This window comes from Geospiza fortis, unplaced genomic scaffold (genome assembly GCF_000277835.1).
Source record: "Geospiza fortis unplaced genomic scaffold, GeoFor_1.0 scaffold112, whole genome shotgun sequence".
Classification (NCBI taxonomy): domain Eukaryota; kingdom Metazoa; phylum Chordata; class Aves; order Passeriformes; family Thraupidae; genus Geospiza; species Geospiza fortis.
Genome location: NW_005054298.1, coordinates 22,754,847 through 22,767,985, shown reverse-complemented (window position 1 = coordinate 22,767,985; position 13,139 = coordinate 22,754,847). Strand labels below are relative to the sequence as shown.

At 39.4% G+C, this 13,139-nt stretch overlaps 2 protein-coding genes across 2 annotated transcripts in view; one reads left to right on the top strand and one right to left on the bottom strand.

Annotated features, from left to right (window-relative positions):
- The window catches only part of LOC102031698 (alpha-aspartyl dipeptidase-like), an 8,592-nt gene extending 1,975 nt beyond the window's left edge, over positions 1-6,617 (top strand). The window contains exons 2-7 of the mRNA XM_014307691.2: positions 1,001-1,075; positions 1,617-1,696; positions 3,035-3,208; positions 4,663-4,722; positions 5,484-5,566; positions 6,098-6,617. Of these exons, the coding sequence (XP_014163166.2) occupies positions 1,001-1,075; positions 1,617-1,696; positions 3,035-3,208; positions 4,663-4,722; positions 5,484-5,566; positions 6,098-6,176 (551 nt within the window). The 3' untranslated portion in view covers positions 6,177-6,617. The remainder of the gene's footprint in view (positions 1-1,000; positions 1,076-1,616; positions 1,697-3,034; positions 3,209-4,662; positions 4,723-5,483; positions 5,567-6,097) is intronic.
- NBEAL1 (neurobeachin like 1) overlaps positions 6,600-13,139 on the bottom strand; it is a 79,626-nt gene continuing 73,086 nt past the window's right edge. Inside the window, 1 exon segment of the mRNA XM_031055958.1 lies at positions 6,600-13,139. Within this exon segment, the coding sequence (XP_030911818.1) occupies positions 13,080-13,139 (60 nt within the window). The 3' untranslated portion in view covers positions 6,600-13,079.

The window sequence follows — 13,139 nt, the reverse complement described above, 5'->3', positions numbered from 1 at the left end:
CAGCGCCGCGGGGAACACGGGCTGGGCTGGGCTGGGCTGGGCTGCTGCGGTACGGGCAGCAAGGGCAGTGAGCAGCAGGAGGCGGCTGCGGACTTCTGCCTGGAAAGAGATGTTTTAGAGGCCTCCAGAAGAAATCCTGCTGCAAACACTTCTGCTCACTCCAGGGAGGAAGATTTTATCCCTGACTATTAAATGGCATATTTTTATCCTTCTCAATCACATGAGGGAACATTTCTTCCCATATATCTTAAACCTCTGCTTAAGCCGCTGGTTTTAAGTGAAGTCCATAACTTAAAGCACATCAAGGAAGCCAGATAGTTCCATGATGGACAGCAGCTGAACTTTGCTTGGAGCAAAGATCGCTGCAGAGCAGTCTACAGCAAGACCTCCACCTAGTCTCTCTCACTGTTAAGGGTAACTTTGGAGCCCTTAGTGTAGTAATAGTCAGTACTCACTTGCCTGGGCAGCACACTTTGCTCCTTGACTTGCAGGAAGATTGCTGCTATCAAATGCCTACGTTCTGATGTCTCTTGACTCTTCCTGTACTCAGTGAACCCCGGCAAGGCAAATCTGTCAAAGTCAGACATTTTAACAAAAACAATACTCCGATCAGGTATTTGCACAAGCAGTGCTAGAACCAACACATCCTGTCAGACTTCAGCATAGCCAGGCTGAGGACTAACAGCTTTTTCCTCATTTTCTAGTTACCTGGTAATGCTCAGCAGGATATTGTGCCTCAGCCTGCACCTGCTGAGTGAAAAGCTCTGCTCCTAGACAGAGTGCATATCTCCATAAAACAAACATTTCCTTTTGTACAGCTGGATGCTGAAGCCCTGCACTAATATAGGATGTACACTCTGTTTTACGTTGTAGAGTTCTCTGAAATTTCCCTGGTTGAGTTATTTGGCTCAGGGTTGGAGGAGGTGGGCAGGGAGTGATTGAATGTATCCCATTCTTCCACCAAAGTGACATGGCAAAGGTAAATACTTTTTCATTTAAGGTTATGGGCTGGACAGCATCCATGAATCTTGTGATCCAGTGGAAGCCGTAAGGAAATCTGAAGCAATATTTATTGGTAAGTTTTACTTCTTACTCCCCGGTGAGGATTTATATAGGGCACTGGATTAGTCCTGCTCAGAGGTGGCAGAGGTGGCAACAATTAAGCAGTTAGGCCTAGTAATTAGAAAGTACAGAAGACAGTAATTGGGAGCCCTAAGACCCTAAATTTAGTGGTGGGCTGGGAAGTAGATTTATTAATGGAACTTCATCTCCAGTAAATTTCAAATTATTATTTTGAACAGTACTTCAGTGTAAAAACATGATCATAACAGCTGTACTATCACTTTAGCAAGCCCAAGAGTCTAGTCCTAATACCATGGTCCTGGTATTGGAAGAGAGGTCACTGTCAGACAGTGGCAGCCTTACAAGGATGACTCAGGGCATGCCCATGGCCTGCCCAGTGACCATTCCTCTGAAGCTTCTGGTTTTACTGCTTCTCAAAGCAGGATACTGTCCTGAATAGAGCATAGAACTCATAGTGCCTGCTGAGTTTGTGAAGGCTTCAATTAAAACTGATGGTGAAAGCATGCTAAATAAACTGAACTTTCTTTCTGCAGGAGGTGGGAACACATTCCGTCTCCTGAAAGCTCTTTATGACAACTGTCTGATACATGAGATCAGGAAAAGAGTTCTTGAGGTAAAACTACAGATTCTGGCCAAGTCTGAATGGCTGGATCTCATGCATGAGCTTTTGTTCAGACAAGTCCAAGCTGATTCTGCACTTTTGTGTCTAATACACTTCAGATGTCGAGCCATCTCAAACAAGCTGGTGAACTGAAAACCATGGCCAAATAAGGCTGTCATTGAGTCATTGAAAAGACTTAAGGTCAGCAGTCTGTCTTCCTAGAGCAGTTTTCTAGATGCTGGATTGCAAGACCTTGGGATGTACAATGCTACATAGAACCCTAGAAGTAAACCCCTCAAAATAGCAGTCAAAAGACCCAGTGCAGGATTTAATCTGTGTCCAGAAACTCTGTTTTTCAGCTTGAGATGTCCACTTCATATCTTGTTGATAAAGATGTGTTCATGTTGCAGGTTGTCTGCTAATAAACTGGTGATAAAGTTGGATCCGTATGTGCTTTTTAGACGGTGTTCTGTTGCTGTTGAAAATTACGTAATTCTTGTATCTCCTTGGAACTGAGAGGTGTGAGTGCCATTGAGCCCCTCTGGTCAGCAGCACCAGTCTAGCTGGTGAATCTCATAAGGCACAGCAAAGATACACCATCTCTGGAGAACAGAAGCAAGGTGTTCCCTAGCAATGTGGAACTGCAAATGACTTTATGCAGATTTGTACAAGCCACAGTACGGCCAGCTGCCAAGAATAAAGGTTAGCTAGGCTTATCTTAATATATAGAAATTCAACATGTGTTGTGGGAATGAAAGCCAGAAAATGTCCAAATGCCAGTTAAGTCTGGATAACTTCTGGGTTATATTACCACCAGTTGTCTCAAGACAGCTCTATTTTTACAAATTGTTCAGGACTACCTGTACACTTGCATATTTGTGTGGCATTCTTCTATGTACAGCATAGTACTCAATACTAATAGCTAAACAGTGCTAAACTGGTCATGGTTCTGGTAAGTTGTGACAACATTGCACTGAGCTTCTGATGGCCTGCTCTCTCCAGAAGCTAGTTAAAAGCCAGTTCAGATATTTCCTGTAACTGCAATAGAGGCAACTTTCCCTCTTAATAGCAAAGTTCACCATGCACTGACAGCCTGGTACATTCTCTTTTGGGGGGTCACAGAGTTGTGAGTACAAGGCAGGCAGCAGTTAGTTCTCTGACACAGAGAAGGTACTGCCCACCTCAGAACCTGAATTCTTGTTCTGCTTTTCACCTGTAAAGTTAGCAGCGAGAGGAGCTGGAAGCACTAAGTCTGATCTGACTGATGGCTTTCTGAGATTGATAGAAGATGGTATAAAATTGAGTTCCTAGTTGTGGTGCTGCAGACTGATCATTGCTTTTGTCTTTCAGGATGGGATTCCTTACATGGGATCCAGCGCAGGAACCAACGTTGCTACTGTCAGCATCAATACCACCAATGACATGCCAATTGTTTATCCACCTTCCCTGCAGGCTCTAGGATTAGTTCCTTTTAATATTAACCCCCACTACCTGGACCCAGACATTAAAAGAACTCACATGGGTGTAAGTAAAGCACACCAGAACTAACACAATAACTAGGGTGTGGAGGAGTAAAAATAGTGTGCGTTTCTGAGGCCTTACAAAGCTACAGAATGTCAAACAGCTGCTCCCTAGAGAAACTGGAAATGCCAATGAGGCAGTAACACTTCACTTCCTCCTAAAACTTAACTTTGCTTGGGAAGAGGAGTTGGCAGGAGTATTACTGAACGAAGTGTTTTTCACAAACAGAAGCTATGCAATGTTTGAAATACTGTTGAAATGCTGGATATCTGGCATGGAATGGGGGAATTAAAAAAGAAAAGATAAACCTGAAGTGTTAAGATGCAAAACACTGGTTCTGGAAAGTTCTGTCTTACCTGCTGCTTGGAAAGCCCTAACTTAAACATAGATTAAGAGGCTTAAATATCTAAAGGTCTGAAGAAACAATCAGAACAGGGAGATGTTGAGATTCAAACAGTTGTGTAAGAAAATACCTGGGCACTGGTGTCCTTGCAGGGAGCACAGCCTGTGATGTCCAGTACAGAGCAAGCACATGCACCAGTATAGCTGAAAGAAAAACACTTCAGCCATCAAGCACAAAGACAGATTTCCATACAGTGGGGAGGAGCTCCTTCTTGAAATAGCATGTCAGCTAATTCCTCAGGGAACAATCTGTGTGGTGCATCTTTTAACAACCTAAATACTTTCCTCCCTGTAATCAAAATTCATGGTTAGAGGAAGTATTAAGAGTTAGGGAACAATGAAGAGATGGTGGATGCTTCTAGATGGGTGAAGAGATGGGTGTGCTTCTAGAATTTAGATGAAGTTGTAGGTATTCATTTAATCAGCTTGTCACTAGATTAGCAGGCAGTCTTTTCCCTGTAAATAATTTCTGTTCTTTCTCTCAGAGGAGGCTGGAAGCCCTGTGCTGTACCAAGTCCCTGCTGTGATCCTATGTTTTTATTTCTTTACTGTTGCTCAGTTCAGCAGCAAACCTCAGGAAACATGACAGAGCTGTTCACAGAAGGAAATTCTTCAGTGTAATACCTACTTGAAGACAAACAAGCAAATATTTAATCACTGAAAATCCATTATTCACTACTCTCACAAAGGTTGCACCTAGGCATTTGCTTCTACCACTTTCCTGGTAGTATTAGTACTATCTCTGCACATAGAGATAGTACTAATTAAAAAAAAAAAAAAAAACACCCCCATGGATTGATTGAGTGGAAGTAAGTTTTGAGGCTTTTCAGGGTTGGGATTGTGTGAGTTCTGTTTGATCAACCTCCAGTAAATTGCTGCTAGTGATGAAGGGTAAAACACATATCTATTAAATAGTCAATCCTGCCATCCCATTCTACTTGAGGGGAAGTGCCTGCTTTGTTTGATGTTATGAAATTGTTTGATGTCATGTTACCTGGATAGTTCCAAGTCCTTACCTCACGGCCTGGGAAGCTAAACTGTGCTTATTGTTGCAGGAGACAAGAGAGGAAAGAATCCGCCAGTACCATGAAGAACCAAACACTCCTCCAGTTCTGGTGAGTAGTAGTTGTCCATCAGGAAGCTGTAGCATGATAAACATTTTAAATGCATTCATGCTAGCTCTCAGTGTGGGCTCCTTGCCTGTCAAGCCTTACAAAACCATAGATTGGAATGCCAATTGTATTCTTGCTAAGAGCTTGAGCCTTGGATATTGCTCATTGTAGAAAATGGATTGGGGCCAATGAAATGCATACTCCTGTTAGTGTTGCTCAACACTATTTTAGGCAAGCTCCGATCTTCCCAGTCACTGGACACCATATATTGGCTGTTGGGGTGGTGTTCATGCAGATGGTACAAAACTACCCCTTAATCTTTTTTGCAGATACTCTTAACTTTAATCTCTGTAATAGTTTCTGAATTTGCATATTCAGTAGTGTATATGTAATTTCATTATGTCTGTCTGGGGAATTGGGAGCTCTATGTTTCCTGTCCCTGTGTTTGATCTTGTACTATAAAGTTTGTGCACTAACAAACCCAGCTGGCTGTTGCTCAACCCAAACTGGATCTAAGAATAACTGTGGGAAAAAACAGTTTCCTCTCCTCCTTAATGGTTTCTCCTTAAAGAGTGAAAACTGAAATAAACCAGAAAATCAACTTCTAAAACAAGATAACTCACCTATTTTTGTCTTTACCTCTTTGTTAGGTAAATGAGGTTTAGTCTGTAGTCATGGTGCCACTGAGACTGGCCTGCTTGTGACAAGCATTCTACCCTTTCACATAGCTTGAAAATAATTTTAAATGTTTCCACCTCCACCAGGGCTTGCGGGAAGGTACAATGCTGTTAGTGGAAGGAGATAAAGCCACGCTGCAAGGAGTGACAGGAGCACGTCTGTTTTTGAGGTAAATGCATCACTTGAACTGATAGCCTCCTTCAGACAGAAAGGAAGAGAGGTTTCTGTTAAACTCCTGGCACATGGTGCCTGTCCCCCACACCAGAAGTTACTTAATCCCTTGGTTCCATTTCTTTTTGGGGAAAATGTGAGTATTGTTTAATGCTCCAAAGGAGCCAGCAGTATGACAGCACTGCAAAGGCTGTCTGACTAACCCAGTGTGTGCTCTGGCACTGCATCCATTGCTGCTCATGTTCCCAAATTCTAGTTACCTTTCACAGAAAGAGCCCCAATAGTCAGGTCCTTTATTGCAAGCCAGGGAAATGCCAATTTGGCCCTAATGCACTGAACTCCAGAACAAGGGAATCCATACCTAGAATTACACGGACTGTATTAAGAAATCTAAAATGTATGTCACATGATGGAATCAAAACTCTGCTTGTTCAGAATAAGGGTGCCTTGATCTAACCCTAATAACAGACAGGAGCAGAGTAGTCTCACCTCCCATTAAAACTCACAGCATGGTTTCTCTCGTTTGCAGGGGTAAGAAACCAACTGAACATGAGCCTGGAACAGATTTCAGTTTCCTCCTGACTGACAGCAATCCCCTGAATCCATAGCCTTCCATATTCTGCAGCAAACGTTACTATATAGGGAAGACAGTGAGGAAAAAGGAAAGAGATGCTTGTTGTCCCAGAGTGGGTAGGGGACTTCAGCTTTATAAATAAAGATCAATATGCATTAGGGGACTCTTTTCCTCACCCCAGTGCATGTCTCAGACATGTCCTTCCCAGCAGAAAGACACTTTTTGTTGCAATACTTGGAGAATCATAGCTAGTCAAAGCTTGAAGGGGTCTATGCATTGACATGTCCACTTTGATTCCTTCCCCACCAAAAAAAAAAGTTGCCTTAACACAATTAAGACAGGACACAGAGTCAGCTGTTCCCACTGCCTACTTTTACCTGCTACCTAAAAGAATTGTTCATTCAGTGTACTCCCACACTTAGTTTAATTTTTGTGTTATTAATAAAGGGAGAAGTTATGCATTCAATTACTTTTATTTGCTTCAGACTCATGTTAAATATATACAATGCTAATTATGTACAAAAGTGTGCATGTTAAAAATTTTCAGGTTACAAACTTGCAAATCCTAGAAAAGTGCAAAATTTTAAAACATCTTCCACCATGCTGTACAGGAAAAAAATCCATCATTAGCCAATATACACACTCTTAAAACATATTGATCAAACCAAAATAAGACATACAGTATACTCTTAAAGCACCCAGAGGGAAAAAGATATTGCACAGAAGACAGACAGCAAGTTCATTACAGTGCCTGAAGGCTCATTTCTGAAAGTAGCTATTTCCAACACTCCTCAGACCTAACATTTAACTCTATAAAAAGGCATTTTTTGGCATTTAAAGATCCATTTGTAATCACGTAATTGCACAATCTGTAAGAATTATCAGAAGATATGGTTAACTTAGCTGTAAGGCCTTTGCTTTCACCCCCTGATTAGCTTTAGTAAAAATTCATCAGGCAAACTGAGTAGCGTCACAGCTTCCATCAAAACACTGACCAAAGGGAGGTAAGTCTCACATGCAGCATTTCTCTAATCTCGTGCTAAGTAGCTCCTGCAGAATCAGAACACATATTGCAAGTTTTTCTTGAATTCTTTTTTCCCCTCATGGCTTTCTTTAAGAAACAGCTCACTGCTGCTTATGACTAAAGTAGTACTGTCAGGTGCAATTTTTCAGTTTACTTTAAAGCTATTTCAAGGCAAAAAATATGGCTCCCTTGAAAGGAAAATACTGACTAGACAGGAAGCTAAATAAACAAGTGGCCTCCAAGTTCAGTTAGATCTATGATATCTATGGCTGGATGTTTTATATTCCAATCTCAAAACACCTTAGCAGCTTTAAACCATAATCTATACTGACAATCATGCTTCTGCGACAGAAGATGTGTGATGAAATTATGTCTGTGCTGAGTGTAAGCATAGTCCTGAACTCTGGAAATACCTGCCAAATTTCTCAAGTCCACTGGACAAAACTAGGAAGAACACACACTGAAGGAACTCTATTGAAAACAAGTGGAACACCTATTTTATTTGGGCCACATAGGTAAATGAGAACTAAAATAAAGACACATCAGTCTTCTTCCACAGATGCACAGCAAAAAGCTGAGTTAAAACTGAAAAAAAGGCTACCTTGGATTAAACACTGCAAGCAGTTCCTCACTTATGGAGTGTTCAAGACTGGAGTAAGGTGAATGGCATTCAACTGAAATGCAGAGCATGCTATGGTGCCACTCAGGCATTTTTACATTCAGGCATCTGATATCCATAACACCGAAGAAGGGAACAGTAGCATTTTACCAATTTTTTTTTTTTTTTTTAATGAAATAGCTTTTTAGAAAACTTGCTTCCTTCAAAAGCATGTGCTTACAAGGGCAATTTAGTAATAATAAGATTGGCTCCTTGGAATGAAAGACATCTTCTGAACACTTCAGTTGACTCTAACATTGGCATACAATGAACCCACATGTATATGATACCATGGAAACTTACTCTCCCCAAAAGGAGACTACCAACAAGTGTCACCAATTCAGCCAAAACCAACACAGCTTTTAAGCTAGAAAGCATAAAAAGACCTAGAAAGCACTGAAGCACATGCTTGAATTTCCATTCAAATAAATATAAGCCTATGTAGTGCTTTCACATAACAGTAGTGATTACATCAGGCCCTAGGCTCACTCTAGGTTATGCACTTAATGTGCATGCTTTTTTTTTTTAATTCTTTGAAAGGGAAAAAAAAAATATTCCCAGCACCTCAGCTCAGCATTTAACATAGTCAGCAAGGTGCCTTTAGCAGTGGAAGACAGGAATGCTTCAGGTGACAATACAGAGCATGTGTCTACAGAGACTCTCAATATAGGGGCAGAAGGAGGCTGACATCTCTACACCCCTTCTAGCTCTAAAGCTCCCTACCACTCTATAATCTGTATAGAGATACACATTTTCAACTAATTACACACACACAGTAAAAGCTTTGTGCAGCATTTGGTGCCTTTACTTATCTTTTCTAATGATTTTGTTCATTAAGATTGGGAAAGGTTTGCAAAGCCAACAGGGAGGAGGAAGACATGGTTTACAGAAGTGAGGTATACAGCTCCCATTGACTAAAGCAGGAGTTACCAAATCTGTGCATTACAAAAATAAATTTCTCATTCCAGCAGGACTATGTTAAAGAATTTTTCTAGTGCAGAAACTTAGTTCTTTGCACTCACTTAAAGGACAAAGAAATACAACTTTCAATACAAAGAAATACAACTTTGGGGATCCTTATAAGACAGCCAATTGATTTGGCCATTTAAAGCCTGTGAAGACCGATAAACCTGTTTTGTGATCATATGCATCATCTAAGGTATGCCAGAGGGGAAAGAGCTTTTTTTATATCAATGTTGCAGATTAGCAAAGCAATTGTAATATGGATGTGGATGAGTTTGTTTTTTTTTTTTGTAGGGGAAGTTGTGGGGGTTGGGGGTAGTTTTGTTGGTTTCGTTTTTTTCTTTTTTTACTCTTTTTAATATCAAACAATTCTTTTCCTAAGAAAATCGAATTTCCACAATGTGTCTTAACGACCAGGACAAATGCAGTTACTTTAGGACTGGGATTATGATGTTGTGCTGGTAAAGGTACGTGGATGATAGAAGATGTGGTTTCTAGATACCCTAGGAGTGAGTAATGGATAAGTACATTGGTTACAGAAAAATCTGCCTCAGTCAGATGCTAGCTTGAAGAGCATTTCACTTTCTGTATGCTTGTATAGTTCAAACCCAGCAAAGACCAGATGGGATTCTTCATTACAGCTAAAAAGACAACTAAAAATACTATCAAAAATTATAAGTAAATTGATTTAGAGAAACTTAACAAACATTTTACTTGAAATAAAGGAGATGTCTTCTAAATATCCTTTGGTACGCAAGTTCCAAACTGTGCTACGAAGAAGTTAATACTGCTAACTACTTAATCTCATTTATATACAGGTATGAAAAGTAGGTCAGTTTTCAGTTTCTTTTAGATATATATATTTATACTCCTACTTACTCATCTTCAAAGGTAACCATATGTTAAAGTTTGATAAATATTATTAGAGTTATTCCAAAAATTAAACATATGAAGATATCACAAAGAAGATCTTGACAAATGTAGTGCTATGAAATAAATGTCACTTAAGACTTGTTTCTTCTAAATTCCTCACTGGAATACCATAATCTCAAAACTTTGCTTTTTACACTTAAACCTTTGAACCAAACCAAAGGAGAATCTTATTTCACCAATACTACCTGAAAAAGAAAAAATTGGATCCTAAGCTTTACTGACTTGAGGAAAGCAAAGAATTATGCAAGTCAGTTCACCAATTCACAGTGCACTGCATAACAGTCTTCAATTCAACTGACTAAACAGCTGATCAGAAGAATTATTTTCTATTTTTAAACATTATTTTCTACTTTTTACGCAACTAAGTTAAACCTAAAAGAAACAACATACTAGCTAATGCTCACACTTACGACTCATTTTTTATTTAAAGCTGGTTTTAAACAAAGGCGAAGTGCAGACTTTTCACAGCTATGGAGGTCTTTCCAGATGGCCTCTGGCAAGGATGCCAAGCTGTGATGGTGCACACCTCCCACCCCCAAGGAGCAGATCTCAGACCCAAAGGCCATGGATGTTGCCATTCTACCTGGGGCATAAAGCAGCAGCTCAGAGCTCACCTGCCCCCTCCTCATTCTGCTGCTACTGCTGCTTTGTACTGAGCACAGACCAGCCTTGAGTTTGAGAGCCCAAGAACTGTCCACATTTAAACCTGTCCCAGGTATTTGTGATGATCACCCAGTGCTTGTGAGGCACTGAAATTATGGTATTCAAATGTCAAAGGTCTTAATAATAAATTATTTCAATTATTGTGACATTCTATTTTACTTAAACTGACACACTGTGTTCATTATCCTTTAATATTGAAAAATGTTAAGTCAGCTGTTGTATAAACGTACCTAACCCACAACAGGATGTTTTAAAATGCTTATACAAACCCCTCTGTGCAAGTGACAAGAAGAAAACTGTGCTTCCACCAAACACTACATAAGACCCATCTCCCTGTTTCACTTCATTCTCATGGCCTGAAACATGATCATTTCCTGCCCCCTTTCCCTCCAAATAAACACTTGGCCTTGTCTATGCATTTAAACACAACATTAATACACACCTATAAAAAACCCATCAATTCAATTCCCCAGCTGAGTGTTTTCAACCTCCCATAACACAGAAAGCTCTCACATTCTGAGCTGAAATACTTTTAAACTAATCTATACAGAGCTCCCCTGAAATCCTTTCTTCATGAAATCATAATCGACAAACATACTTCACATTCTCATGAACAAACTTAATACTTCCAGAGTATCCTTAGTATTCTTACTGGATAGGTAACTGATGAAAAATAGTATTTTTCACTTCTCTACAGCTTATTTGAAAATATGGGATGTGGGTTAATTTACAATTTTTTTACATATGTGGAGTATGAAAAAACCTACACCACTCTACTTTTGGAAGTTTAATCTTCTCTTGGCAAGTGACTCAGGAAAATAATTCTTATTTTCTCCTAACTTTCCAGACAATCCAGTCTGTCACAGTGATTAGGCAGAATATTGCAACTATGCATAGACCCACTTGTTCACTAATCTGATTTATTTCATTTACAAAAGTTAAGAAAATGCAACACGGCTTTCTTTACAAGTACACTAATCAGCCATCAAGAGGGATTTTTTTTTCCAGTAAAGAAAGTGAGGAGGAGAAATCAGTTTGAATGAGACTAACACACCTTGTAAAGATTATCCTTTAGCAGGGTAAGGAGATATTATTATTTCTATAAAGTCAATAAATATTGTGCTTAAAGTTAATGAAATGAGATTATACATTATGTTCCTCAGGTAGTTCAACAACTCCCCAGCCACAGGGCATATCTGATAACATTTATGAGAGATACAACACACATTCATTTCAATAAATAAATAAAAAATAACAAGAAAAGCGATGGTAGAGGGAAGAAAGGGGGACCCAAAAGGGAACATTCTAGCTAACAATCACTTACACCTGCCTTGCATCTGTGCTCCCCTCACCCCATGGGATTTTCTTCTTTTAATACATACATGAATATACATATATACATACACACACATATATACACATACACACACACCTTTGCACGCTGATCTGGAAATTCGTGTTTTCCCTCAGCACCCAGCTTTTCTAACAGTATAGAGTTTATCATTTCAATCAGTAACATTAGAAAAATATCAGATTGCTAGGAAAATGCACACCCTTCTATCATCATGTATTGCTAAACAAACAAACAAAAAAAAATCAGTAATGGTTCTCCAAAACATAGTAAGCAATTTGATAGAGCACACATAAGGATCTGATATTTTCTTTTACCAGGCCTTAAATGCATTTTGAAAATGGATATATTATCTGTTTTTCCCTGTTTATTTTTACAGAAAAGGAAATATGGTTAACAACTGGTTTGGTGAACACCAAGCCAAGAAACAAACAGGTGCTATTTTTAATTGAATTGTGCTGCAATGTTGCATAATGATTCTGCAGTGGAAATCTATCTTTTGTTTGCAGAAGTAGCCTTACTAATGAAGCAGATTGATATTTGACCAATATAGATAATGAGTCTTCCTGGGTATTTCTGCAAGATGTTAAATATATAATAGGATTTCTTGGTGTATGTCTTAAGTTAACAATATAAATAATTTTCAGCAGCAATATTTCCTACCTCCTTCAGCTCCTTCACCACCTCCAACTCCTTTGAAGTTATTCATGTCTGTACTTAAAACAATTTCTGATAAAGTAGTGCAACACAGATGTCCCTTGCAGAGCAGCCTAAAATTGGAACTACACAAAAGAAGAGAGCAATAGCCATTTACATAAACAAACTGTAATAAAGTTCATTAGGCTAACAAACGTACTGAGAAGGTCGTAAACCATCATCTATTCAATTGTGAATCCAACTATTGCAACTACCAGAGTTTTAATTTACTGGGAAATAACAGTGCTGTCAAAGCAAAGCCAAATATCTTGTTTGTTATCAAGGAGCATCTGGGCCCTACTCAGCTTTAAATCAAATGCTACTTATCTTAAATTCAATTAGTAATCTGGCGATTTGAAGACTTCTGGGGGGATGGTTCAGGGTTTTTTTAGCCCTCCCAAACCACAGTTTTAGCAGCTGTTGAGAGAGGGATTTTGCTGTGAACAAGTCAACACAGTTAAGGACAAATATGCAAGCAGGCTAACTTGCCTGAGTACATATGCTTACTACGATACCTCTACCATAAGTTCTTCATCAACAAGAATCAAAGGGCTTCAGATTCAAAGCCCTAATTACATATTTATACATCTAAAGTGGCCAAAAGATTAAGCATTTTTCTGGAATCCATGAGAGAATGTAGAAGCAGCAATCACTTGGAATCTTGAGTGCTTGATCCCCACAGCTTTCGGGAAAGCTGACCTGAGCGCAT